Source organism: Nannospalax galili, unplaced genomic scaffold (genome assembly GCF_000622305.1).
Source record: "Nannospalax galili isolate Female #2095 unplaced genomic scaffold, S.galili_v1.0 scaffold127, whole genome shotgun sequence".
NCBI classification, from domain to species: domain Eukaryota; kingdom Metazoa; phylum Chordata; class Mammalia; order Rodentia; family Spalacidae; genus Nannospalax; species Nannospalax galili.
In genome coordinates, this window is record NW_008360326.1 from 985,353 (window position 1) to 1,009,925 (window position 24,573).

Genomic DNA, 24,573 nt, shown 5'->3' on the forward strand with positions numbered 1-24,573 from the left:
GATAGATAGATAGATGATAGATAGATAGATAGATGATAGATAGATAGATAGATAGATAGATAGATAGATAGATAGATAGATAGATAAAATAAATAGGAGTCCTGTCCAAGGACCCACACTCTGTAGACTTTTATTCTCTACACTTTGACCATTTGTGTCCTTTAGTGTTCATGGCCCTCTGTTGTATGTGGGAGCTTCATTGGATAAGAATTGAGATGCTTTAGTATTCTCTCTACCCCTTATTCCACTATATTCTATGAGCCTTAGCTGTAGAGGTTCCATTGTAGCTGTGTCACTTAGAGTTGGCTAATTCTTTTTTTTTTTTTTTTTTTTTTTTTTTGGTCTTTTTGAGACAGGGTCTTCCTGTAGTCACAGATGGCCTGGAACTAACTATGTAAACCAGGCTGACCTTGGTCTCACAGAGATCCTCCTGCCACTGCCTCCTAGGTAAATCCTGGGATTAAAGGCATGCACCACCACTCTGGGCCATTCAACAATACATTATAAGACTCCAAAATCCAATGTGTTTTAGTTTCCACACTTGAATCTTGATTTACTGTCATTACCTAAATTCAACACATAGGCTCTTTATATAAAATGAAGACTCTAACCATATAAACAAACACATCAGTGATCCAATCAATTATAAATTTAACTATATAAATTACGTTGCCTCTACTATTTCAAATTTAGGAGCCAGTTACCATAAAACTCAGAAAGTCATTAAATATGTTATAAACAGTATTTCACCTTTTTTGCACAAAATGATTTGCAGTTGATATAAGATAATTTTCCATGTGGGTCCCAGTGAGGTTATAAATAACTTGGGAAGAATAAGTTCTTCTATGAGGCGGAGAATAGTTAATGTTATGACAGTCCTGGAAAATAAAAGTAGAAATGAAGTTTTTCCACCTATACTATGTAAATTAAACAGACAATAAGAAGAAATTTCTGTATTGTTGTTAGTTTATTACTACAATGGCTAGAATACAAGAAAACTCCTTTGACTTTGGGAACTTTAAACAAAAAGTTAACTTGCCTATTGTTAAGAAATTAGAACAGTTATTATTTGAAGAATACAAATATGTGTTCAGGACTAACTTATAGCCAAGAATAGCACAAGCTAAAAAATGTATGATCCTTCTTTTACTGTCCTGACAAGGTAATATTTTTAAAGAATAATATGAACATAGAGAAACTTCAAAGTTCCCTCAAGAATTTTTAGTGAATGAAAAAAAGTCTTCCTAAATTAAAAAGATAACATTATGAGAAATAACTTCTCAGTGAATTGGAAGTTAACAACCCATTAGTTTTAGCTATCTAATCTAGGAGTAAGAACTTCATTAAATATACTGGTTTACATATACATTTCACATATTAGTTATATATGTACACTTATTTATTGAGGAACTTCTTTTAGGCTTACAGAAAAGTCACAAATATAGTACCAAGAGTGCCTGCATCCCCTCGCGCATGGTACTCCACAGCGAGCATCTTAGTACTACCATGGACATTTTCTTGGTGCTTATGTTTTTATTTACTTCTTAATTTGCAGTTTTAAGACAAGATTTCATGTAGCCCATGGTGACCTTGAACTTACTATGCAGTTGAGAATTCCCTTGAACTTCTGATCCTCCTGCCTCCACCTCCTGTGCTGAGATTCTACATGTGTGCCACCACTCCCAGCTTTACAGCTTACTTTATACACTTACTTTTACATTTATAGCTTTCTACATTTATGACAATTGTTTCTCATTTAGCTTTTGAAGCTTCGTTGCCATGATATTTAATCTGGAGAAAGTCTAACATCACTAGCTCTTCCTTTTATCACTCACACTGTTCCAGAGCCAGAGGCTAGCACCACACGTCTGCTATAGAAAGTTGCAGGTTGCTTGGAAATGTCAAGGCTGGATTTCACCTACATCAAGCTGCATCAACGTAAAGATCAAACTTCAGAACAGCATTGCCTTCCCAAAAATTGGAGGAAGGTACCTTCATGTAGACAGTATAATTCTGAAGCTTAGCTTCTTATCAAATTATATAGACATAGCTAGAAACACATGCATTATGAAGGTACTGCTTGAGGAATCTTGACAAACTGAACACATCTATGTAACTAGCAGCTAAACAGAAGACAGAACCACATCAGTTTGAAAACCTCCACCTCACATTACTTTCAAATCAGGACTATCTGCAAAGGAACACAGAGGAGTTTTTAATACAGGTATACATCTGGATTCTGCATATGAGAGAAAACACCAACATTTGTCTTTCTGAGTCTGGCTTATTTTGCTTAACATGATGATTTCCAGATCCATCTATTTTAAATATTTTATATAAATTGAAAAATGTCAGTTTTATTTTTTTTGTCTGATGTTTTGAGTTTTTTTTCCTGCACATGATATGTATAGTTGTAGATCAGTCATTCCCATTTTCTGTATTATACTGAGGAAATTATATTTGATTTATCTGTTGACTGTTGGTGGACATTTGGGTGACTAGCATCTTGATATTTTGAGTGTTCCAATATTTGCTTCTTGGGGAAGCTAGTCACGTTTGCAAAGGGTAGGTATGAAACAGGAACGGAATTGCAAGTCCCACAGCACATATTTATTTTCAGCCGTATTATATGCTACTATACCACCAAATATAGTAATATATATCATATGCCAATTTTAAACCTTGACCACAATAAATTCTTATCAACATAACACAGCAATTATGGCTCCTACACATCTTTGGCAACACTTGAAATTTTCCTCCTTCATTTTAGCCATTCTGGTGAATGTACGGTGGTAGTGGTTTGTGACTTTAGTTTGTGGCAAGTGATGACTACCCTTCCCCATATTTTAAAATATATTTTAAATTGAATTTTTGTGTATTTCATACACAACATCTTATTCCTCTTTATACCGTTTTCCCCCTTGGTACCCTCCTATAACCTCCCCCCACGAGTCAAGTTAGTGTCCCCTGATGTCCCTCAGTGCAAGTTCATCCACTGGGGTCTAGTAAGCCTAAAGAGAATATTAATGCATCTCTCAACTCTTATCGATGAATCTCCTTCATGCAACAGAGGGCAATGAACCCAGGGTTCAGGGACCATTGCAGAAGAGGGTGTAAAAAGACTGTAAGAGCTGGGGGAGAAGGTCCATAATTCTTTCACATGTTTATTGACCACTGGATATTGTCTTTATGAAAGGGTCCTTCATGTGTCTTGCTATTTTTTTTTCTACTGGGATATCTATGTTTTTCTTGCCAATTAACAAGAGTTATTTACATATACTCTGTAATACGTCCTTTATTGAATATTGTGAATATCACCTTCCACTTTTGGAATTTCCTTTTTACTTTCTTAATTGTGTTTTTGATGTATATACCTGTTTTCCTCCAAAATCTTAGAGCTTTACTTTACACAGCATATGTCTGACATACGCAGCATCAATTATGCAAAGTGACTTATGATTATTAAATAATTGGAAATCAATTGACAGAAAAATTAAAATTTTTCATGGTTTTTGGATTAATAAAAATTATTTAGCTTCCAATTTTAACTATTAAGTTAGTTGATCTTGAGAACTAAATAAAATATAAGAATTTTTTTTTAAATTGCTAAAGAAGGAGAAAACTCTAAGTACTAGATAAGACTAATTTTTAAAAATTAAAGGATTCCAAAAGATCTTTCTGGAATCTAGTTCTTATTGTTAGTAACTATCTTTCATGAAACAGTAAAATGGATGTGTTCACCAAAACTATTTTCATTCTAAAAGATTGTACTAAGGTCAGGGTACAATCATATGACACTTCAAAGAAAATATTGCTAGATTCTTCCAGTACGAGAAAATAAGTTGATTTAGTGATGCTGAGAAGATAATAGCGACTTTACTTCACTTCAATATTTTAATTTAAAAATGTAAGTTGTTCCGCTTAATTATATAAATTTATGTGATATAATGGTTATAATTTTTATTTAAATTCTGACAATGTCATCTCTCCTCTAGAATGCTCTGTTTAGATATATGTCATGTACAAGGTACACATAAGTGATCCAATCAGGAATTTTGAACTTGTCCAGTTAATTTAGATCTCCTAAGAGTTTGAGTTGAAAAGCTTAGAACTCTAAGATGTGTATTTATAGAACATAGAAAGAGTGGCTATTGGATGTTTAAAATTTCTTTCAGGAAATAATTTTTCCTGAAAGAAATACCTTCAGCTGCTGTTTGGAAACATGCAATTCCTGTCTAGCCTGGCCTGTGCCTGATGCTCCAGCTGACTGCTATAATGGCAGTGCCACTATACCCTCAAGTACAACAGTTATGGTCACTTTTTGTCCCGTGAAACAGAGCTTTCTAGCTAGAACTGAACCAAGATCAAAAATTCATTTTGAGATGGTTTCCACAAAGATCATCACCTGCCTTTGGATATTTGTCCCGAGTTGGACTTAAAACAGTGACCTGAAGTTCAAGGTCAATATTTTTGAGCTGTCCAGGTCCATAACTCTGAGCTACTGTCTTCAATAAAATGGAATTTTACTGACTCTTTGGTAATCTGGACAAATCTTCCAAGTTTAATAGTTATTCTCTGATTTTTCCTGCTTTACTGAACTGACTTCTCTTTTACCTGGATGTTATTTGAGCAGGAGCAAACATCAAAATTGCTGGTAGGTTCTCCACTGGTGTTCCATTTTCCCAGTTCATCTTGTCTTAAACATTGCCTGCAAATGAAAATAATATTGGAATGAAGTTTGTGTGTGTGTGTGTGTGCGTGTGTGTACATGTGCACATGGTCTCATCTTTGTGTAGGAGCATATAAATAAATATTTGTTGTTAAATTCAGGTGCATAAAGCTAGGTACAATTGATATTCTGTAACTTAGATATGCATTGACATTTTGGTGGGGGGATTGCGGGAGAGCATCTATTAGCTCTGAACTGTCTTGCTGGAGCAGGACAGGGATTACATTCCTCATGCTCTCTTTGTTCGTCCCATCCTCTCTGCTAACAGGAAGGGGAGGCTTTGTCATAATAATATACCAAGATCAGATTAATATATATTATGTACTATCTTGAATGTTTAAATAAGTTACACCACATAGTACAAAAACACTGGAATTGGAGTTAGAAAACTTGGATCTCAGGTTATCTTCACATCTTACAATCTAGACTTCCTAAAACAAATAACTTAGTCTTTTAGTTTCTTTGTCTGTAAAATGGGATTAATGGAGCTAGAGAGATGGCTCAGTGCTTTTGCAGAGGACCTGGGTTTGGATCTTGGCACCCATATATTGGCCCATAGTTGCCTATAACTCCAGTTCCAGGGGATCTAACATACATGTAGAAACTCACATATATACATAAAATAAAAATAAATAAATCCTTAAAAATGAAATGGACTAATCATTCACAAGGTTGTGATTGTAAAATATAAGTATGTATACAAAAGAGATGTATAAATATAAGAACCCTAGTGTTCACTATTATGGTATAGCATGGCCAGGGAAGGTCTAAAAGAACTGTACAAAAATCTGTTAGACACAGATTGTCTATCAGAGTGTTACCCTTTTCCAGCCAAATAGCACACATGCACCTCAAGCGCTCCCACACACTCACACAAACGGGAATGTTGAAAAGAAGTGAAAACAAAGATCAATAGCCACTCACGAATCACTAGTGTTCAGACACATGTTGTCAATGCCAGGGAAGTTCCATAGTGCCGAGACCAGCCTGTTTGTGCTTGGATCAAAATTCCTGAAATATTAAGCAACACAGACTCCTCACTAGTAACTTGAACACATGAAATTATGCCATCCATATGGCTTTTTCCCTTCCCTTCCTCCCTTCCTCTGTTCCTGCTTCCCCTCTCTCCCTTTCTCTTCTATTGGGGTTTGAACCAGATCCACATATATTCTAGGCAAGAGCTTTCGCATGGAGGATTATTTTCTTAAAAATCTATGAATGATGCAGCCTTTGCTGCCTTGATATTCTCCCACGACATGCATTTAGTGATCACATATTGCATATATCTCATTATTTTACACAGAAATCTAATACTGCTAGTCAGTATTTGCCAGGCAAACAAAACATTATTTTCCATATATTAAAATAAATTGGAAAGCAAAACATAACTTGGCTTTCTTAATTAAAATCTAGTCATTAAAAATAAATACGCACCCTATTTGTGGATGAATGTAAACATGCTTTAGAAGTTACTTGTTGGGGATAGAAGTAGCTTTTCAGTAGACTAAACTGTCACTCCCTTAGCAGAATTCTAAGCTCTGCATTCCTCTCTATCCCATGCCCTTCATTCAGGTGCAGACACACCTGTCAAAGCCCCATGGAAACAATCTTAGTTATTTGAAAACAACTCACGCATAGAAGGCTGTCTGTTCAGAGGTCCCATAAATGGATGGAGAGATCTGGATCTCAGGATAACTGTTGCTAGAATCTCTCAGTGTGCCAAGGCCCATGGCAGTGGTCACGAAGACAATGGGGAGGATGACCTGAGCAATGAGACCTTTCCAGTTCCTGCGGGTGTGGTGGAACCTCTTGATGAGAATAGCCATTATCTTCTTCAGTAATAGTCCAAAGCCATCCAGCTTCTCGCTTCTTGTCAGGACCTTGTCTGAGGAAGGAGGAGAGATTTGATATGGTTCTGGGAAATCAATATAAACCAAGTTGTATTACAACGTCACAAAGCATGAATGTGTGGTATCATGTGGTAGGATGGGAAAAGCTTCTATTTTCAATATTCAGAGTGGGGGCTTGGTAAATCCATTTCTCAGTGTTGCCCCAAATTGGGACCACAATATGTACCTCATATATAGATGTATATAAAGTGCTTTGAAAATTATAACTTACTGGCACAAAATATTATTATACATCTATATGCTAATTTTACATGGAAAAGTTAAATATATTCAGAAGTTTATAAATGAACTTTTTCCCCCACTCCAAAGTCTCAATGCAGAGCAGGTATGTAATTACTAAGTATGAATACACAGGAAATAGTTTTGTCAAGATTGAATTCAAGTATTATCAATAGAAACTAAAACATCAACCTAGGGTAAGAACTCATTTCCATTATAACTCGGATGGTTAGTCTAGTTGTTGATGCTCCAACATGCATTCCAACGAATTCACTCTAGGTGTTGGAAAAGTGACTCTTCTTCGAGGTGTAATTCTCATTCAACACTCTTCAGAAATTTGGAATGATTATAACCTTTCAAAACTTCACTTTTACCACTAGTGTCTCCAAAAAGGACTCATTGCAAATATGTCTGGCTCCCACCCTGACTTTGACATGCTCTCCAAAGGCTAAAAAATATCTACATTGCTATTGAGAACCAGGGGAGCTAAGGTAACTGCTGGTGGAGCCCTTGGGGCTAATAACTTCAGCAGCTTTCTCCAGTGTAGGTTCATATATAGCATTCTTTCCAAAGGCTTGCCACCACACATGTTTCACACATGATAAGACGATGGTATTCATCAACTCTGTGTACATTTAAAAATTTCCATCACAAATTATGCAGCACAGAAAATCATGATCTTCATTTAGCTGATAAGGAAAAATACAAAGCTGCTTAATTTAAAATGAATTCCAATTAAACAGAGTGAACAAGTTTAAATGCAAACTCATATCCCTGCAAAAGGGAATTGTACGAGGAGCTGAATATTTTGAGTTAATTAGTATGCTTTTCTGTTTCTTGAGAAATTACATGTGGATGACTTACAGGTGTATCAAAATGGAGTAAATGTGCTTTCTCAAAGATAATGTCAATGAGGGGAACATTTGGAATGAAGAATAGTTTCGAATTGTGAGGAAAATGCAGGGGCAAATACACAGCATTTGCTTCCTGAGGCGGATGACCACCTTCTAATCAAAGCTCTCAATTCCTCGGACTCTGCAATTATAACCCGCAACAGATGATAAACGAGGAATGTGGCAGAGGACAGATGAGACTCAGATTCCAGAATTAACCAAACATCAGAGCTGGGCTTTTCTGAGTTTTAGAGACAGGCAAATGTTTAATTAAAAGTTCTGTTCCTAGAGATGTTTCCCAATTTAAGCAAACTGTTGAAATGTCTGCTCTACAATTCATATGTCATCTTATTGCATGCTTCCTCAAGTACATAGTGTTTCCAGAAGTCTAAATTAACTGTTAGAAAGAGACTAAATGACAATAAAAGCCATTTTTTCAAAGAGCTGAACCCCTCAAATTCGTGTCAAAAAACATGAGTTTTTAAACATATCCCATGTGAAAAGTTAAAGAGGAAACATTTATTTATCTGTTTGTTTTTATTTGAGTATTTTGTCTGTATGGAAGTACACCTATGCATGGAATGCCCACAGAGGCCAGAAAGACATTGAGAGCCCCTGGATTGGAGTTGCAGATGGTCAGCTGCCATGTGGGTGCTGGTAGCAAAACCTGGGTCCTCTGCAAGAACAGCCAGTGCTCTAAACAGCTGAGCTATTTCTTCAACCCCCCAAAACCTTTTGATACAGATACTGATACAAGTCAAACATCTTGCCCCAAATAAAGCTTTTTCTTTTTTTAATTATCTTTATTAATTATTTTCATTTTATGTGTATGAGTATATTGCCTGCATGTATGTGAGTGCACCCATGTCGTGCAATGCTGTGGAGGTCAGAAGAGGGTGTCAGATTCCCCTGGAACTGGAGTTAAGGATGGTTTGTAGCCGCATGTGCGTGCTGAGAATCGAACCTGGGTCCTCTGCAAGAGCAGTCAGTGCTTTTAACCACTGAGCCATCTCTCCAGCCCCAACAAAGCATTTTCTTGCCCCCCCCCCCCCCCAAGTGATTCAGAGTTGGGAAGAAGCTAGATGTCTTCTCTAGTGAGGTACCTTAAAAAGGGTGACTCCTTTTTTCACTTTTATAAAAATGACTTTGCTTTTGGGGCTGGAGAGATGGCTCAGCAGTTCAAAGTATTCGCTGCTCTTGCAGAGGATGTGGGTTCAATTCCCAGCATCCACATGGCAGATAACAACTGTCTGTAACTACAGTTCCAGGGGATCTGATGCCCTCTTCTGACCTCTTGCAGCCATTGCATGACATGGGTGCACTTTCGTACATGTAAACAATACACTTATACACATAAAATAAAAATAAAAAATAAAATATATTTTTTAAAATGACTTTGGTTTCCCTTGTGCTGGCCTAATAATAGAAGTGCACTACCTCAGGAGACACTTTTGCCCTCTGCTGGACAGCACCAATTGTAGGAAGAATCAACTTGTTAAGCACATCTGAAATTATAGAAAATTACATGCAGAAAACTGCTTTTGGGGAGTTGAGGGAGCATTTCTCAGCAACATCCAGGGTATTTTCCATGTTCACTTTGCTTTCATTGTCTTATGGTCTGTGATAATGAATATTTTGTATATTGAAAGGATACTTTCATGTCTCAGAATTTTAAAACAAATTTCAAAGTTGAATTCTAAAAAAAATGAAAATCTGCTATTTTTCTCACTATGTGATTTACAAAAATTAAGCAAAATATACAGGTTAGATCTGTACCATCTCTGTCTGTAAAGTTGCTGCTGCTCACAGATAAATCGTCAGGAGTCGAGGTGCCATTGATAGTGGAATTCCCAACTTTCCTCTGTGTTAAGTGCTCAAGACTCATATTACCACTTTTTTGTGATTCCTTTGTCAAGTTCAAAAAGACCTAGAAAGAAAAGTCAGACTATTTCATTAACAAGAGTACATGTCTCTTTTCATTTTGACCTCAATTTTAATTCTGAATTATTATCACATTTATTAAGACAATATTTACCATCTGACTTCAAGAAAATATCTTTACATATAAAAGATAGTTGTTGTCATCTTTGGGATAAAATAACGTTGAAAAAAAATTTTATTCTCAGAAGTCAGTATTCTGTTAGAATGGTACTGAGATTTTTAAGATTTTCTGATTTTTGTAACATTTATTTTAAAGTACTTCATTTTTTAGAAAAAAATCCTTTATTTTAAGGGCATAACAAATCATATCAACATCAAAGAAAATAAAGTAGTAGGGGACTAGGGATGCAGTTCAGGCAGTAAAGTGCCATAAGGACTTGAGTTTAACCCCAGGATTCCACGTTTAAAAAGCTCAATGTCACGGTGCACATGTACAATGCCAGCACCAGGGAGGTGGAGCTATGCGGATCCTTGGGACGCACTAGCTGGCCAGTCTAGCATGCATGGTGAGGTCCAGGCTAGTGGGAGACCTTGTCTCAGAAACAAGGTGGACATTTGAGAAATGATACCCAAGATTGTCTTCTGGCCTCCACACACATGCACACACAAGTGTATGTGCACACAGACACACAGACACACATAGTGGGGATAAAGTCTAGAGATACAGCATTTGCCTGTGCTCATAGTGCTGGCTTCTCTTCCTAGCACTTCAAATACATACATGCATGCAGACATACATATATACATACACACATCATACATACATACATGCATACATACATATACACACAATAAAGAAATGTCCATGTACCTCTTCAACAGTAGTGTCTGAAATGCCATAGCAGCCAATGTTGAGTTGACCCATGTCCTTGTCCAGTGCTCTCAGGAGTGACAGGTAGGCTCCTGATACTTTAGTGCTGAATGGAGGGAGCACATACACAAGCTCTCCCCCAATATCCTCCTTGAGGTAGGCTTCGGGGAGGTGTGACTGGATCATGGATGTCACAGCCATCGTGTCACATATTGCATTTGAATCTAGATTTGGACTCTACAGACAAAATGGAAAGTTAAGCAAGCTTTCCTCTATACACTGTAGAGCCCAAGGGAAATAATCCCAGGGGTCATTTCAGCCTGGAGTCAGATCACATATCATCCCACTAGTGTTCCCTGTCCCACGTGGGGACCCTATGGTCACCTATAAGTCATTATTTCCATCCCTTCTCCCACTCCACCTTCATCACCCTTACTGCCCACCCTCCCTTCTCCTCCTTGCTTTACTCTAGTGTCAGCTCTCTGTCTCTTGTTGCTAGGGTATATCAGGCTCAGGCACATGCTGTCTTCAAAGTCTTTGTTTCCAGACAGTAACATGCCCCACGCTCTCACTCACTCCAACTCATGGCTAAACTAGAACTTCCTCCCACAACTTAAAAACTACACTACCAATCATTCCTTCTTTCCTACTCCTGGTCTATTTCTGCCTACATTTAAAAACACATATACTGGTTTACTATTTATTAATTGCTAATGCATGAAACAATTCACGTATTGACTGTAACATCTGAATTTTTTACATTTCATCATTACAAAGTTGGTCAGAATATGAAGTTCATAGCACCACTTCACTGATTCAGCCTCAATGCCTAGACTAATAATTGAGTATGTCATTCAATATATTTTCCCAATGCATGGATTTCTTAATAAAATGATGAATCACTTTTTATATTTTGGAAGTCATGTCAAGATAAGTTACATATGGAATGAATGATTTGAGACCTTCCTAATATATACATCTTTTAAAGTCACATGCTCTTCTAGGAGGTTCTTTTGTCATTTAGATGGTGACCTCAACCACAGACTCCGCTTCGCATTCATGCACTCCTCATAACCAAGCCAACATGACTTCATCCATTCTTTTCGTCTGCTCTCCGCAAGTGAGAAAACTTAAATTTAGCCGCATAGACTAAAGAGTTAGGAAAACTAAACGGCTGACTGTTTACCAGTAACCTTTAGATGGACATCATTTTGTGCAGAGCCCAGCAGCATTGGTAACACATGGAAACTCACTAGAAACTGAGCAGATTCCAGAGATCTAACCCAGATCTACTGAATCAGACACTGTTAGGAAGGGAGCAATAATCTGAGTGCTTTACCAAGATGCTTGCTGAGGTTTAAAAACCGTTTAAGCTGTCATATTGATGAATTTTATCAATGAATTAAATTGGGGAAAATGTGTTTCCATTTTATAAAAGCAATGAACTTATAAGCCCACAATCTGCGCGTTTCCTCTCCTACCAACCTTCTTCTTGGTGAGTGTGAGGTGGTACCCATCCCCAAAGGCTTCCTTGAGGTAAAACGGGGATCCACAGCACCGGAGCCCACCTTGCTCCAGGAAGGCAATGCGGTCACTCAGCACTTCAGCCTCATCCAAGTGGTGTGTTGACAAAATGATTGTTCTGGCTTGAAAATACAGTTGAAAACGACAGACCATGAAAACCGGAAATACAGCCCCCAAGAGTAAATAAATGATGTCAGTCAAAAACCTCCCTAATATAACACATGCATCTTTTAAAGTCACACGCTCTGTGACTTTAGAGTAAATCCAGTGCCCTATGAGAACGAGAGTGACATTTTATGAGCTGATTGGGAAGAATAAACACTGTACAGAGGAACGTCTAAAACGATCAAAGGGAATTCAGAAGGGGACTCAAATATATAGGGGGGTGTTTATGTATAATTGGCAGTAAGCGTTCACTCTGCTCTACTGCTGATGAACATCATTTGCTTTGGTGGCTCTTTCTCATCTGTTAGAATTTTGCTCCCAAAACTTCAGCTTGCACTCTCTCTCTCTCTTTCTCCCTCATTTGTCTCACTCTCTCACTCTCTCACATGCTCTCTTTCTCCCCCTTCCCTCACTATGAAAAAGCAATGATTTTAAAGACTTTTTAAATATTCCTCTCTGAGTAGTCTGCTCCACTGTACCTTGGCCTCACGTCCTGTTAGCACTTATTTAGTCTGTTTTCAGCTTACTTTCACCTGTGTACATTTCGTATCTCTAATTATATTGCATGCTTCTCTAGGCAAACTTTGAGGCATCTGTTGGGTCTACATACTCTCAGAAATACCTGTCTGTGGTGTAATAGTGGTGTGTATATTATGGGAGTAACTGATTGCTTTCTAATTGGATTTAAGGTCTGTTTCATAAGACAGAGTCTATACCTGGCACTGATATCAGGCCTAAGAACATGTGGTTAGATAGGACACAAGCCATAGGGGAAAGCCTAATACAACTATTCTGCCATATATATATAAATATATATATATATATATCTGCCATATATAATATATATATTATTAAAGTGACTTCTAATAATTTATTATTATACCCATACATTAATGTATCTCTCAGCTCTCACCAAAGAAATTTCCTTATGCTGTAGATGGTGATTAGCACAGAAACCCTCGAGTGGACAATGTGCAGAGAATAAGAGACTACAGAGTAATTATCTTGAACTGGATACTGTACCCAACTTCTACCTCCCAAGGCTCAGGGATCATTGTGGTAGAGGTGGTGAGAAAATTGTAAGAGCCAGAGGGGGTGGATGACCACAAAGAAACAGAGTTTACCAGACATTTGGAAAATTATTTATATGAATTCATAGCAATGATCACAGCATGCACAAGTCCCAACTCACAGTAAATCCTGGACAGGTATTTCAATGAATTGACCCAGTAATTTACCTTAGAGAAGAGAAATCTGGGAAAAGAAAGAACCTATCTCACACATTTAAAGGCTATTATAAACAGAAAAGGCTTCAGATTGCTTTTGTGTAACCCAGAGGGTAGGTTATGACTGTTCAGTGGAGAAGTTAGGAAAACATATCATACCTGTTTTGTTTTTGGATATAACATCCCATATACTTCGACGAGAACATGGGTCAACTCCAGTGGATGGTTCATCCAAAATTACTACCCTTGATCCACCAATGAGAGCTATGGATATAGACAATTTCCTCTTCATTCCTCCTGACAATGTTCCAACTCTCTTATGACGATGGCTATACAGTCCAGTATCTTTTAAAGTCCTTCAAAAAATAATGAATGATGGCTATTGGATTCCTTAAACAATGTACATGTTTTCAATAAGGTATAATACAGTACTGAGAATACAAAATAGTTCATTACCATTTATCATCTAATTACTGGCATAAAATTAATGCTAAGAGAAACATAAGAGAACATATATAGTTCACTCATTTGACAAATGGTTAGAACATCTGACTATTTTGTGCCAGATCATGTCATAGGTCCTGGAGAAAAGTAATGAGCAAATCAAAATTCCTACTCATAAGGTGATTATGTTTCAATATACATGTGCATGTGTCAGGAATATGAGGAAAATCCAGTAGATAAACACAATCTCAAGCAAGTTACAATATGCCTGGTGGTAATCAGCACAAAATAAAGAGACTGTATGAGGAAGAGTGCCTCGGTTGTGCTCCTTTAGACTTCTATTTTATATATAGCAGACACTGTCAGAGAAGGAGAGATCAGGAAAAGGTCATTTGGCCTGTGGTAGGTGAAATGGCTGAGAAGGGTGTGGTATGTTAAGTGAAGAGTAGATAGAAAGGCTTGTGGCAGGAGCCAGTTGTGTGTAGTCAAGTGTATATGAAGGCTAATGTGGCCAGAGCAGAGTGCCTGGAGAGAGTGAAAGGCAATAGTCAGATGTGAGATGGACAGGTCATGGAGGATATGAGGGCCTTGATAATGGCATTACGGAGTGTTATGCTGAGTGTGGCAAAAGCCACTTGAGGCAATGCAGAAATTACGTGGTCTAATTTGCAACTGACAAAGATCATGCTCTCAGCTCTTTAATAAAAATGGATAAAATGAGGGAGCTGGGAGTCCAGTTAACAGGCTTGGACCAGTGTTCATCCATGTAGAAATGAAAGAGAGGATTGGATTAGGGCCAGCATTAAGAGCCACAAAGAAGAGTTGGCAAATTCCTGGGTGACTAACTGGAGAGAATGATGACATTAAATACATATGTTACTGAGAAGTAGGTAAAAACAAAACAAAATGCTTGTGGGGAGATGCTTCTTTCCTGTTGGAATTATTATCAGAGATTGGCCAATAAGCTATGTGGCTTTGGGACAGGTTAGCAACTCATGTACTTCTTCCTGCCTTAACTCACCTTTTCACCTCTTCATGGAGCTGCTTTTTGGTCCAGTGAGGAACTTTGATGGAGCCGTATAAGAGAAGATGCTCCTTTGTGGTGAGGTAACTGAATAAGACATCATGCTGCATGCAGACTCCCATGTTCTTCCGAACTGTGTTCAGGTCTGTTTTAATATCTTTTCCATACACAAAAATGGTACCTGCTGAGGCACCAAACAGCCCAGTCAGCATGGAGCTGGAAATAAAGACACGGTAAATTAGGTATGGACCGATCATGTGAACTGAAGAGTAAGACTAAACAAATCTCATGTGTTAGAAAAAAAAATAAGAATGTTACACTATATCTCTATAAGCAAGATCAAGCTACAAAATAAGAGGGTATTGAGTGGAGAGAAAGTAGAAATGACTTTTAAGTGTCTAATCCTCTAGAGTGCTGTGTAAATACTACATGATGGTGGCTGTGGTGGTACTAATAATGATAAAATTGAAGGTGCTTTTTAATTGAAAGAACACACTCTCTTTGAGAAAATTCAGATGCTTCCTTGTAATTCTATACTATAAGCTGAAAAGTATCCAGTTTTTATCTCTAGACCAGATCCCACCACTCCATCCCAGGCTTGTCCTATCAGCCCAACAAATGATGCTACTTCTTTATGAGATGCCTTACATGGTCCTCGTACTCAGTACGATACACCCAAAATTCCATATCTTTTTACTGCTCACGTTAGGTGAAATAAATGCGCAAACTGGTTGCACAAAACTCCAATTCAGAAAGAAGTCACTTTTGCACCTTTGTGTATTGGTCTCCTGACCCTGACATTTCTCCATTTTCACAGCTACCACCAGGGGCAGCATCCATCACCACTTGCAGAGCCCACATCTGGAAGAGCCTACTTCTTCCAAAATACTCTGGTCATCTCTGGTGCCCTTCTCTCTATTGTGACTGGAGTATTTTCACCTAGATAAACCCCCATCACTTTCAAGTGCTTAGGGCACACATTTAATAATTACCTCTACTCTTCATTATAATATAAACTTCATGAGGACTGGGAAAGGGCCTGATTTTTCACCAATCTGTCATAGTACTAAATAACGAATCATTATAATACACAATTTTCTCATAAAATCCACTGAAGTACAAGTAGCATCTTCCTTTTTATATTTAAAGGTTTACATCTAGACTGATAAAATAAAGCATTCTCTGCTAAAATTATAAGCTCTTCAAACACCTTCTCTATCCCTTTTCTCCACTGGTCTCTTATCTTCTATTAGAAATCTCACTTTTAAAGTGTTGTATTCTCCCTAGAAAGTCAACTCTGGCTTTCAACGGTTCACACAAATAAGAGACTGTACTATATGCTCACTCATGTCATGACCTTCGTTTGTCTCCATTTATTTTTTTTGCAAAATATTAATTTCAACATTTGAGCGATCACCGAACCTACTCAAGATGATTCAAAATGGAATGACTAGAGCTAAACAGCATCTTAACACTGATGCCAAGTAAGCAAGGTGAAACATTGGGGGCAAATCATCAAAAAATGATAATAAAATAATGTAAGGGAGAACATCAATCGATGCTTCAATTCTAGCTTTAAGACTTAATAATCACATCAGTGATGAGCACAGCAAACAACATTGGTGCAGTAGTGGCACTTTTATCTTGGGGGTTAATCAACAGCTATCTAATTGGACTTAAACCCCATTCAATGGGGAAACTCATGTATGGTACTGTAAACATAGCGAAATACACATGGCTAGAGAGGTCATAGATCTTAGAGAAAAACCCCAAGGCTGTCTCATCCCTATACAAATGTAATTTCTTACTATGTGTAAGATATGGATCCTTATATTTACAGACAAGTATCCCAGGCACCACTCATCAAAGAAGCTTCTTTTTCAATAGACAGAGATTACAGAGTTCCACAGCTGGTCATACACAGAGACTGTCTGTGAATTGCCCAAGTTAAGCGGCATATCAACAATGCAACCTCTACACTTAAGGCATGGGGTAAAGAGAACACTAATGTATCTCTCATCCCTCACCAATGAAGCTCCCTCACGCAACAGACCCAGGAACACAAAAGGTCACAAATGACCAAAGCATAGTGAATAAAAGCCTGCAAGTGTGGATCCTTGGACAGGACTCCTGTATTAAACTCCAGGCAACCCAGGGCTCAGGGACCACTGTGGAAGAGTGGGTAGGAAGATTGTAAGAAGCAGGGAGGAGGTGCACAGGCATAAGGAGATGGAGTTCTTTAGGCTCCTGGGACCTTGCTCATATGAACCTACAGCAATGGTGTCAAGACTCATGCAAACTCAAGCAGAGAAAAGTCCAACACAGAAATGTGGAAATGGGCAGCAGGCCCCAATCTTAGCTGAGGAACTACTGGCAGCTTTTTACTCCTGGGTGATGAAGAACTGATCATTTTAAAGGGAAAGACTCTAGACAGACTTACTAGATGTCACTGGATGAACTTGCACTGAGGGAATGTGGACATGGAAACGACACAAATGACAGAATGCATGAATTTCAGTGGGGGGAGCATATGAGAGGTGCCACTGGGGACGGGGGTACAGAGATAATTAAGATGTTCTTTATGAAATACACAAAAACGCAATTAAAAATTTACAAAATAAAAAAAAATATTGGAATTCTTATCTTTTTTGACACAGGAAAGTCAGGAAAGAGAAAGAAAGAAAGAAAGAAAGAAAGAAAGAAAGAAAGAAAGAAAGAAAACCCCATATACTGGTCTTGATCTTGACCTATGTATGGTGATGCTGGTAATTCTTCTGTTTCCTCATGAATCAAGGCAAAAGTTTCTTGTGATGGAGCAACTAAGGCTATGTGTGCTAATACCAGATGTGAAAACTTGGACTTATACATGACCTGGATAGAAATGCAAAGAAATGAGACAGACTGACAGACGTAGCAGTACAGATCATATACTGGTCTTGATCTTGACCTATGTATGGTGATGCTGGTAATTCTTCTGTTTCCTCATGAATCAAGGCAAAAGTTTCTTGTGATGGAGCAACTAAGGCTATGTGTGCTAATACCAGATGTGAAAACTTGGACTTATACATGACCTGGATAGAAATGCAAAGAAATGAGACAGACTGACAGACGTAGCAGTACAGATCAATGACCAGGGATGATCCAGAGAGTTCATGTGATTGAACAGAAAATCCTTAATGAGCCCAACCAACAACAATCCATGCCTCAACATTCTATGTTCCAGAACTTCCTACTTTAAGTCATGCCAAGAATATTGACCATTATTAGGAATTCGCACTGAATTAAACATTTTAAGGCACACTGGGTAGGCCACCATTAAGTGGAGCAGATAAACATCCCCTCTGGTGGCCCAAGATGGCCTTAGAGCTCACCGTTTGGGCCCTCTGATTTCATTCTATAATGTACAAGTTGAACCATCTCATTCAATCAAGAGAATATCATGGCTGTACTTTTTTTAAATATAAAAGCTTAGTTGATATAAATCTGTTTAATAATTTCCTTCATTGACATTAAGTTGAACATAACATACATGGTTGTTGTTTTGCCAGCTCCATTTGGCCCTAGAAGTGATGTAATATGTCCTTCGTAAAAGTTCAGGTTGAGGTTATTAACAGCGACTTTGGAGCCATAGATCTTTGTGACCCCATGAAGGGCAACTCCAACCTGGAGATCTTTGGGTTCAGGTTCAATGTTGGAGGGAAACAGACACTCAGGACCTGGAGAGAAACCAAGAGAAGAGTTGTAAGACCACAGATAAATAGAGCTAGAGTTAATTTTCTTCAAAACTGAATATTACATGGATATAATTATGTTTAAAAATAGTTCAGAAACAACCGATTTGTTATGGTCCTCAGTTTCTGTCTTACTTGCTCATGGAATGAATGAACAGACTCATTCTCTAGGGTTTGTTATGTCAGACTTCTCTGTTGGACAAGTCAGTTCCAGAATACAGTATCATAGTTTTTCTCTTTTATTCAACATATCTTAAATATTCAGAAGATAAGCCTGAAGCTGTGTTGTCCGATTGGGCAGGATGACACCAGCTATGGAATGAATGTCTGCAAGTTGAGATTTTTACGGTGGCAAGGCCAGCTCAGCTCTGTGGTTTACAGAACCCAGTTCATTTCCTTATCTGTCCTTCCTCTAGGCATCACCCAAGGGCCACTTACACAGGGCATCCTTACTTCATGGAGATGACAGTACTCACCCAGTGTCAGTGAGGCCTGACTTTTGCAGTATTTTTCTACCATTAGTTACGGGTTATGCTAAATTACCCCTATTCGTTCCTTGGTTACTTGTTATGACTGGAAGCAGATGGCTGGAGTAAGGGGAGCGGATTGTGGCCAAAGAACAAAATTTTTCTCTGTGTGAATCAAACTAGACCACAAAAGGATCCACAGCCTTGGCCTAATTAGCACCATATGCTAACCTACTGAGCTAATGAGCCCAGAATAAGGCACAATTCAATCCCCGTAAGAGTGCAAAGACATATGTGTAGACATACTCATCCATGACTAAAGGGATGATAATTTAGGCATTTAGAAAAATGTAATTAAACCACTAGTCATGCATTTTTTATGTCATTTCTCTTAAAATGATACATGCTATCGACCTACTCGTCCTACTGGCAGATGGGTTGGTGTTCTGCATCATGATATTGGTGAACATGAGGCCGTTGCTTTTCTCATGCTTCACCTCCATGCATCCAAATCGTTCCTTCCAATAGGAAGGAAGGATTGGAAAATACCATGGAGCTGCCATGCCATATGTCCCTGTAATGAGAATAGATGAGGAAGAGTGATTATTAATTGATTTTCAACATTAAACATCAGAAATTAAATAATGGAATACTGTAAATGATTCAGAAAAGAGCTTTGTTTTAAAAAAATTATACAAACTAAACAGGTGGTTTTGGTTTTGAACCCAAAAAAGATAACTTTTATTTTTGAAAATACAGCTTCATTTAAGTATAAATATATACTATATATTTATGTACTTAAGTGTATAGTTAAATGAATTTTAGTTCATTTATGAATTCAGGAATTACCATAATCCAGTGTTAGAATAATTCTACAAACCCACAGAGTTTTATCATGATCCATTTGCAATAATCTCTGTTCCTACTCCAAGTCCCAGGTAAACAGAGATATGCCCTCTGGCTCCACACAACCACCTTTTAAATCACTTTATTCAAGTACAATCATGTCATTTTATTCATTTATTCATCAAAGATTTATACATGTAAATAAAGCTTAGTGGAAAAACACATAAACACATATAACTGCTTGAGGTCCAGTCTGCCTTCTAGAATGTAGTCAGTTCTCCATTAAATTAAGAGACCTGGGTTTTGCCTTATAATATAGCATGTTTCTATGTGGAAAGACTAGGATATCTAAGTTGACACTATGCCATGATTTTTTTTTATTTGCTCCATTTGTAAAAGGACTATTAGAGATAGAATGCAGCAGTGGATTTGATCCAAAATTTTTGATAAATTTAGGGATTTTAGTATATCTTTCTGAAGATTACGTACAAAAGCCAAATATTACAGCACATACATTTGTTGACTTACAGTGATGACAACCATAGGAAGCATCTATTTATGGGATGGAAGTTCATACCTGGGAAGACATTCCTGACGTACCAAGCAATAAAGAAATATATGAAAGAATCTGCTAGAATTAGACAGCACAGCCAGCCAAATGAGGTGGTATCATCCTGAACAGGGGATTTGTACATATTTTCCCACTGAAGACCTAAAAATTGAACACAGATGCTTATTCTTGTGTGACACACATCACAGTTAAAGATAGAACATTTTAAAGAATGCGCACTCACCAACACCTTGTTCTTCATACCGGGCAATGTACTGGCTTGCGTAGCTGAATGCTGTTGGGGACAGCAGGCTCTGGGAAGAAATTAACAGTGACGGTTCTAGAAAATTCATACATTTCACACAGAGGGATCGATCTCAAGATGCTTAAACTGTTGTTGGATATATAGAAAAAAAATGATGCTCATTCTGTAATATATTTTAAGATACTAAGGTCCCAGAGGTGTGCATGGTGGCACATGTCTTTAATCACAGTACTCAGGAGGCAGAGACAGGCAGATCTCTGTGAGATTGAGGTCAGTGTGGTCTACATAGTGAGTTCTGGGACTGCTGGGGTTACAGGGAGACCCTGTCTCAAAAAAGTACTAAGGACCTTTACTAAGCATGTTACAACTCTGCACGAAGGAGAGAGAGAGAGAGAGAGAGAGAGAGACAGAGACAGAGAGAGAGAGACAGAGACAGAGACAGAGACAGAGAGAAACAGAGAGAATCAAAAAGAGTAAAGAGGTAGAGATGTAGAAAACTTATACTAGAAACTTATGACTTGGAAAGATACATGTTTAGATATATGCCTGTAAAAGATATATGCTTAAACTCAGTAATGTTGCTCAGCAATTTATAAGAAATTACAGAATAATAGTCTCAAATTAAATGATAACATTAGGGACCAGAAAATGTTTATAAATTTATTTCAGGTAATAAAATAATTATGAATGAAAATATATTCAGGTATTAATTGGTTAAATATTGAAAATTGCCACAAATAAGTTTAAGTTTTGTTTAAGCCCAGAGTAGTCAGTGCTGAATTAAAGGTACTCCTCAAGGTGGGCTGGAGAGATGGCTCAGCAGTTAAGAGCAGCAGTTGCTCTTGCAGGCTACCCAGGTTCGAGTCCCAGTACCCACATGGTGGCTAACAACCATCGTCCAGTTCCAGGGGATCCTCTTAACTGCTGAGCCATCTCTCCAGCCTCATTAAGGAACCGCATTTCTTAATTTAGTGATTTTAAACAAAAAAGCAGAAAATAATGCAAATTCGAGTATATTCTGCCAGTTTCTTCATCATCTTTGCTGTAAGATTTGCTTTAACTCATGAAAACCGTGTGCATTATTCATACATGAAAATAGTTCCAACACTAGAGGTTCTAAGATGTTTAAGGATTTGAACGACAGAGGGGTCAGAATTTTTTCTCTTTTTCTCTTTCTTTCTTTTTTCAGACAGGGTCTCCATGTAGCCCCAGCTGACCTGGAACTCACTATATTTACCAAGCTGGCCTCGATCTCACAGAGATCCATCTACCTCTACCTCCTCAGTGCTATGATTAAAGGCAAGTGCTACCACTGCCTGGCGAAGTCAGAATTCTTGACGGTCCTAAAACACTGTAGGTTATATTTTAGCCGTTCAGGAACGATATCTTAATAGCATTTACTTTCATAGTATACAACAATCAGATAAAATCTATCATTAGGACAGTTGTTTATTTTGCTTTCACTAAATTTCTTAATTATATAGTACCTTCAGCTTGAGACGCTATTAGAAAACTAAAGGGGCCTTTACATCACATCGGGCACTCTAACAGTTGACTCACCATGAATACTTTTATAACATAACTCAACTCATCCTCCACAGTAACCAGAACAATAAATGGGAAAAATGCAATGACATAGATGAGGCTTCCAATCAGAGCTGCAATGTTGGTGTTGTTGAAGAAGACGCTGATCAGGTAGCTCATGGCAATCACTGAGAAACTGTAGTCCGAAAAGTATAGGAACAAAATGAACCCATTGGTCTTAGGAAGAATATTGCCAAACTTGAGGATAATGATGAGGATCATGATGGTCACCAGCAAAAACCCAACACTCTCTATAAGCCAGGCAAAAAAATGGCTGCACGAGTTCACGCCCATCATCTTCATGTACTGCAAGAAGGAGGAAGTGTTAGATGCTTCTTCAGCTGTTACAGTCCTATGGAGCAGCTACTTTTGTATCATGACAAATGTCTCCTTATAAATGGAACTACACATTCCTGTCTTTTGGCTGTGAGCCCCTCTAATGGCTGCGTCATCTCTCCGGCCAGAACTACACATCTAATGATTAAGTGTTCAAGCTTGGAATGTGAAATATAACTTTCTATACTAGCCCCTGTTAGATTACATGCTTCCAGAGTGACACTCCAACACAGAATGATTTTGATGAAGAAGGCCTTTTGTAAAAACAGAAACATACATTTCTAGGGCTGATGAGATAGCTCAGTGAGCAGAAGCACTTGCATGCGGGTCTGATAACCTGACTTTGATACTTGGATCTCAGAGATGGCAAGAGGAAGATTGATTCTGGATAGCTATCTTCTAGAATCAACACGTACACCAGGGCACATGTTTTCTCTCTGTCTGTCTGTCTGTCTCTCTCTGTCTCTCTCTCTCTCTCATACACAAAAGAAAATAAGTTAAAAAAATGAAAAATTTTAAAGATCAGCCAGCATCTTATTAAAAAAACAACAATATGTATTTCCAGGACTGGGATTATAGCTCAGTGGTAGAGCACTTGTTAGCATCTTGAGGTCCTGAGTTTAATCTCCACACCACATGCAGACAGAGATGCACAGACACAGACACAGACACACAGACACAGGCACACACACACACACACACACACACACACACACACAGAACTCTTTTCTGTACATTACAGTTCTACTTTGAAACTGGTATCTAGCTGACATCTTTAGATTAAAGTGATTTAGAATAGAACATCAAAATCAGGGGTTCTCCTACACAGGTTTGCAACATGAGCTTGACATTTGCAGGAACATAAATATTTTAATTTGGTGAAAAACCACAAGCAGTTTAACTTCAAGTTCAGTATAGAGATTGAAATAATAAAAATCCATATATTTTTAAGAACCTTTAACAAGCAACACAATCATTGTTCATGTTTCAAGAGAGAAATAGAATAGATAAGGGTTCATTTAAAGCATGGAAACATGAAGGGAGACCTGCAGCCTTTTGCCATGACTTCATCATTCTTCCATTCTAAGAGTCTGTGTCCATCACGCCATCTTGTTTTACAAAAAGGCATTTATATCCCCAGAATGAATTCAGGTATCTGAGATGCTATATGCCTGTCTCTCAACTGATACTCTTCTATGACTCAGTGACAGCCATAGGGGACAAGACATTCCACCAAGTTAAGAAGACCCAGCAGCAAGATCTGTCTGGGCATTAACACAAAAAGAGTCTGCTGACATCAACCCCTCTGAACATGGACCGGTAAAAATGATGCTTTGGAAGTACCTAGATACATATGATTTCATATTAAGCTTATGAATCTAATGTTGCATTTTAAAAAAGAATAGAAGAAATGCTTCACTAACAGTTGTATAGTCCAGTATGTTTTACAGAACAAATCTTTTTAATGTCTCGCTTAAATCTGTTGATGAAACCAACAACCGCCATAACAGTAATGAATGTACTGGATATTTTATTCTGAGTCAAAATAGCAGATTTCACTTTACGTTTTTTGCAACATATCACATTAAATAACGCTGCTACTCTTGTTACCATAGAGACAGCTTCCTGACTGCCAACAGTCTGAGCTATGGGCCTTGAGCTGATCACCACTGAGGAAAAGCCGACGACTGTTCCTGCTAACTATGGCCTCTCCCTCACCTTCTCTCCCTCCTGCTCTTCTGTTTTTGGCCCTGCACCCTCCGTAGTGAAGACTCAAGTTAAGTTTCCATAGGAATGGGAGCACGAGTCAAAGTGAAAAACTTGCGCAGAGCAAAAATTCACTACAGAATGTTCCCCTACTTGCAGGTCTTATTATCATTAGGGAAAAAAAAGACATTTTGGTTT

At 38.0% G+C, this 24,573-nt stretch overlaps 1 protein-coding gene across 1 annotated transcript in view; it reads right to left on the reverse strand.

Annotated features, from left to right (window-relative positions):
- Nucleotides 1-24,573, reverse strand: part of Abca12 (ATP binding cassette subfamily A member 12) — a 168,568-nt gene that overhangs the window by 28,656 nt on the left and 115,339 nt on the right. Inside the window, exons 24-37 of the mRNA XM_008825667.2 lie at nt 22,309-22,638; nt 20,728-20,797; nt 20,511-20,645; nt 19,506-19,661; nt 18,419-18,605; nt 14,887-15,105; nt 13,581-13,777; nt 11,992-12,152; nt 10,507-10,743; nt 9,531-9,681; nt 6,365-6,617; nt 5,657-5,743; nt 4,618-4,711; nt 751-878 (exon numbers count right to left, since the gene is read on the reverse strand). Of these exons, the coding sequence (XP_008823889.1) occupies nt 751-878; nt 4,618-4,711; nt 5,657-5,743; nt 6,365-6,617; nt 9,531-9,681; nt 10,507-10,743; nt 11,992-12,152; nt 13,581-13,777; nt 14,887-15,105; nt 18,419-18,605; nt 19,506-19,661; nt 20,511-20,645; nt 20,728-20,797; nt 22,309-22,638 (2,405 nt within the window). The remainder of the gene's footprint in view (nt 1-750; nt 879-4,617; nt 4,712-5,656; nt 5,744-6,364; nt 6,618-9,530; nt 9,682-10,506; nt 10,744-11,991; nt 12,153-13,580; nt 13,778-14,886; nt 15,106-18,418; nt 18,606-19,505; nt 19,662-20,510; nt 20,646-20,727; nt 20,798-22,308; nt 22,639-24,573) is intronic.